General features: G+C 51.3%; 2 protein-coding genes across 11 annotated transcripts in view; one reads left to right on the top strand and one right to left on the bottom strand.

The window, feature by feature from the left end:
• Positions 1 to 2,025, bottom strand: part of ILDR2 (immunoglobulin like domain containing receptor 2) — a 75,145-nt gene extending 73,120 nt beyond the window's left edge. For 3 of the 9 annotated variants that reach the window (XR_008672489.2, XR_008672488.2, XR_008672496.2), the window contains exon 1: positions 1,708 to 1,943. Coding sequence is in view for 5 of the 9 variants with exons in the window: in XM_004027836.5 (XP_004027885.2) it covers positions 1,708 to 1,753 (46 nt within the window). In the remaining 4 variants the exon portion in view is untranslated. Of the gene's footprint in view, positions 1 to 1,707 lie in introns of all 9 variants that reach the window. The other 6 variants (XM_004027836.5, XM_055365007.2, XM_055365000.2 and 3 more) reach the window with 3 other exon arrangements.
• Positions 2,026 to 2,066: 41 nt separating this feature from the next.
• The window catches only part of MAEL (maelstrom spermatogenic transposon silencer), a 46,905-nt gene continuing 44,292 nt past the window's right edge, over positions 2,067 to 4,679 (top strand). Inside the window, exon 1 of one of the 2 annotated variants that reach the window (XM_055365051.2) lies at positions 2,067 to 2,151. The gene's annotated coding sequence lies outside the window, so the exon portion shown is untranslated. Of the gene's footprint in view, positions 2,152 to 2,499; positions 2,552 to 4,679 lie in introns of those variants that run through there. The other variant, XM_055365059.2, reaches the window with a different exon arrangement.

Genomic DNA, 4,679 nt, shown 5'->3' with positions numbered 1-4,679 from the left:
GCTCTATGTTTCCCTTCTTCTCTCACTCCCTGCAAACCCCCAGAGTACTTCTTTTAGGCAGACCCCAGCGTGTCTGTAAGAGCACCTCTGACTCAGGGACCCCTCCCCCCCGATGCCTGGCTGACTTCAGTGCTGTTGTGATACAGGCTCAAGGACTAAGTGCCCTGAGAATATTGATAACCGAGAGTAGAGGCAGATTAAGGATGTGAAGAATCAGTGAGGGTGGGAGTGGAAGGCACTGGGAGGCCAGGGGAGCAGGGTGGCATGGATCAGCCAAACCCTGAAATTAGAGATGATTCATATCTGAATAATGTGGGAGGGATGAACTCAAAGCAGCCAAAAGAAGAGGCTAACTCTGCTGAGGATGCCTCCCCCAGCCTAAACCCAGCAGTGGGGCAACGGCAATGTCAGGGGCATTTCATTTGAAATGGGAAAAATATTTAGGCAATGAAGAATCTTATTCTGAAGCTAAGGGAAATGGGGTATTTGCCTTTTCTTGCTAAATGTATTTTACCCCCTTTACATGACTTGTTTTCGCTATTTTAAGCTTGTTCCCCTTTGCCTAGTGCCTTGATTTTGTCCAGATCTTCTGGCTGGTGACGCTAGAGGTGACAAAACTTCTCGTGGTACTATTGTCCCTTTTCTCTCCTGCCTTCCACCCCCATCCTGTCCTCACCTTTCTGATCCCTTTTTCCATTTCTTCCATCATTCTGCCTCCACCTTGATTTGAATGGTTGCCTCTGACCCAGTCCAAGCTATCCAGACCTTCCTCACCCCCATCCCACTCCCTTCAGCAGGGCTGCTTTGTGAATCTCTCAGGGCTGGCCACCCCAAGGCCCCGTATCCCTATGGGAATCGGAATCCTCATGTGGGGAAATGGGTTAAGAACAAGAGCATCTACTGACCCCAGGAGAATGGGGAGAAAGTTCACCAAAAAGGAGGGGAGGGCACAGAGGACCCAGCTAGACCAGTGACTTTGATGCTGGGGAGAAGCCCAATGCCTCTAAATCTCTCTGCAAATTATCTTTTAGGGAGCGGAGAGTGCACCTATTAGAAAGGCTCTTCTGCTTTCTAATTATCATTTGGGACCACTCCCCAAATGATACCAAGTAAGAGAGAGCCAGGCTCTAAACTCCACAACCAGTGAAGGTTCCATCCCCATCTTCTTCCCAACCTCCAGTTCCTTGCACCCTCCAGAGAGCCACAGAGAGAATGCCCTGGGTCCCCCTCCTTCTCTAGGGAAGAAATTAAGGAGACAGTCCTCTAGCCTCCACCTCCAGAAAACCAGTTCATTTAATTAATCAGCTCCCTCTGAGCTTCCTTTATTCCAGCCAGGCTTTTCACAAGACTCACAGCATTACAAACTCAGGATAAGACCGAAGGAGAACCGTTTTATGGAGGGGAAATGCATTCGAAAGAACAACCTCAGCGCCAATGAGTCAAACACCTGCATCTAGATGCGTCTCACTTGTCATTGGGCTTCTCCCCCGCCGCCCCCATCATTCTCTCTCTCTCTCTCACACACACACACACACACAAACACATACACAAACACACACGTTGCCCCCTCCCCCACTTTCCACCAGACCGCTAAGCAGCTTTAAACATGGTCAGTAAGGAGGAAAATGGGGGGGGGGGGGCGCGGTGAGAACAGAACCACTACAGGAATATACAAAGTTATTCGTTTCTGTTGAAAAGGACTCTTACCTGTTAGCCAAAAGAGAGAAATCCACCTCAGCAAGACCCTATCCATCTTCCCCAACTTCCCAGCCGAATTACGGAGTGAGGAAAGTGGGAAATGGCTGGAACAGAAGGATCGCTGTCACCCCGCGGCAGCAGGCGGCGGCGGAGCGGCGGGCACCGGGCGTCCCTGGGCGCAGCGCCCGCCGGGCCGGCCGCGCAGGCGGGGCCGGGGGCTGGATCGCGCCGCCGGCGGAGCGCGCGCTGCCGCGGGCTTCCGGGGTCCGCGCAGCGCTCGGCGGCGCATCCGCACGCCCAGGCAGCGCGGCGCGGGGCGAGCGTCTCCCCGCCGCAGAGCCCGCCGCGCGGGGGAGCTCGGCCGCCGCACCGCCTCCCGCGCCTCCGCCCCGCCGCCCGCTGCCGCGACTGCCAAAGTTTCTCGGTCACGTGCTGGCCCCCGGCGGCCCAAAGGTCAGCGTGGAGTGATTGAGGCCACGCGGGGAGAGGGGGTCGCTGGGTGGCAGGCAGCGAGAGGCGCGGGGGAGGCCGCCCCGCGGGCCGCGCCGAGCGGGGAGCGACCATCGCGGCTTCTCCCAGGGACGCCAGCGCTCGGGAACCCCGGCGAGAACGCTGGCTGGGGACTCGAGCGGGGGAGCCTGTGTCTGCGGGCAGCCACAGCCAACCTGAACGGGGAGAGAGCGACAGCGGCGAGGGTGGGGGACGGCGGGGACTTGGCGTAACTTCTTACAGGACTTAACTAGCAAGTCCTCTAGGCTAGCATGTTCGCTTCTGCGGTACCCCCGCCCCTCCGTCTGGTTTCCTTTTTGACAGTGCAAGGAACCAGGCAAGAGGCTCCGCAGAATTGAAAAAGGTAGGCGGGAATCTCGCGTCATTACTTTTTCCTGTTAAAATATGAGGTGGAATAAGGGCATCCGGCCCTTTAACAGAAAATATGTAAAACCAGAATGAGATAAATGATTATAACGGCTTAAATCCATCCAACACTTTATAGATTCCAGCACGCATTCACATGGATTATTCCTATTTGTCAGACGGATTTGTCTTGTGTCTCAAAATGTATGTGTTGAGAGAGAACTGAGAAATGTATGATTTGCTTAAGAAATATGAAGCCTCTACTAGGTGCTAAGAACTAAGGTTACAAAGTGGAATGAGATAGACTTCCTGCCCTTAGGAGCCTCATCTTGGGTCGAGGAAAGGGAGGAAGGTCAGACCATTAAAGACATGATACTTATTCCTAGTAAAACGGGGCAAGTGCAATAATGGAGACATAGAGAAAGTGCCTTGGGAACATAGAGGAAGGACTAAGTTAGTCGTGGGTGGGGAGGGGGCACCACGATAAAGGAGGGGTAACATCTGAGCTGGCATTTGCAGAAAGCACAAGATTTGAGCCATTCAAGGATCCCTGGTGGAAAGGGGGCAGGCGAGGGCATTCTGGGCAGAGGAAAGAGACATAGCAGAAAGGTCTCAAGTAGCATCTGAAAACAGAGTGGTGCCAGGCTGGAGGGGAGTTCCTGGAGCAGACAGACTCCACACCTAAGAGTGAATGTGTACACAGACAGGGAGAATATGTATGTGAACATGTGAGAAATGGTAAGAATAGACCCTGGGCAGACGTCTTTTATGGCTGCCTGACATCTCAATTCCCTTCTTATTCTGAGAAATTCCAACTGCAGAAGCCAGAAAGTCTAGAGCCACCTCCTTGACCATCCCAGCTGGAGTGCAGGCCCGGGCCCCTGGCATAGCCAGGCTGACCTCTCCCTCAGAGCTTTTTGATTCTGGAGCAAGTGGTGGATATAAGAAACAAGGACAGTGGAGAATTGATTTTGTCACTGAGGCAGCAGCAGCATCCAGTGTACACGATCAGCTGTGGCAGAGGTCAAGCCACCAGGATGCTCCAAGGTGTGATTTTTGGCTGTGGTCTTGCAGGCTCTCCGGGTTCTAGCCTCTCTTCTACACTTGGCTCTTCACTTCCCCAGCAATTCTTTGAGCCACCCAATATCCTTTCATAAACTCTTTCTTTGCTTATTTTGGCCAGGATGATTTTTTCATGCTATGTACTGCATGAGAGAAATTTGAGGACTATTTCCTTTCATATACAGAAAAATAAAAATATAGGAGGTACCTAACATTTGTGGGTTTCCTTTAGATTCTAGGCAGAGTTCTACATGTTTAACAAACCTTCTCATTTAACCCTAAAGAGGGAACTTAGGCCCAGAGCATTTAACTAACTTCTCTAAGATCAGGCAACTAGTAAGTGGCAGAGCTAGGATTTGAATCTGACTCTAAAGCATATACTGTTTGCACCACAAAAAGAACATCTACACCAGAAGATTGAGATGATATATTTGTATTATGCTGTGCCATTTACTGCATCAATGTGTGTGTGTCACACAGTGCACAAAAGAGCTTGAATAGTGTTTATTATCTAAGCACACATAACAGTGGCATTTTGGCCAGGTGCAGTGGCTCACACCTGTAATCTCAGCACTTCGGGAAGCTGAGGTAGGTGGATCGCTTGAGCTCAGGAATTTGACCAGCCTGAGTAACATGGTGAAACCCCATCTCTACAAAAAATACAAAAATTAGCCAGGCGTGGTTGTACATACCTGTAGTCCCAGCTACTCTGGAGGCTGAGATGGGAGGACCACTTGAACCTGGGAGGTTGAGGCTGCAGTGAGCTGTGACCACGCTACTGGGCTCCAGCCTGGGTGACAGAGTGAGACCCTGTCTCAAAAAATAATGGCATTTTATGCAAAACTTGGACATATGAGCAAGTTTATACATGTGAAAAATGGGAGATGGACTGAGTGAAGGGAGCCTGGATGTGTATATGAAGTGGAGCGTGAATGCCCACAGAAATGAACTCATGTCTGCTCAGAGGAGATGTCTATGTGTAGTTGAATCAGGAGACTTGGAGAAGAGCTTGTGCCACAATGAATCATAGAATGCAGTTGCCTTGTCCATCATCCCAGAAATGT

This window comes from Gorilla gorilla, chromosome 1, assembly GCF_029281585.2.
Source record: "Gorilla gorilla gorilla isolate KB3781 chromosome 1, NHGRI_mGorGor1-v2.1_pri, whole genome shotgun sequence".
NCBI lineage: Eukaryota > Metazoa > Chordata > Mammalia > Primates > Hominidae > Gorilla > Gorilla gorilla.
This window is presented reverse-complemented; position numbering and strand designations above follow the sequence as displayed.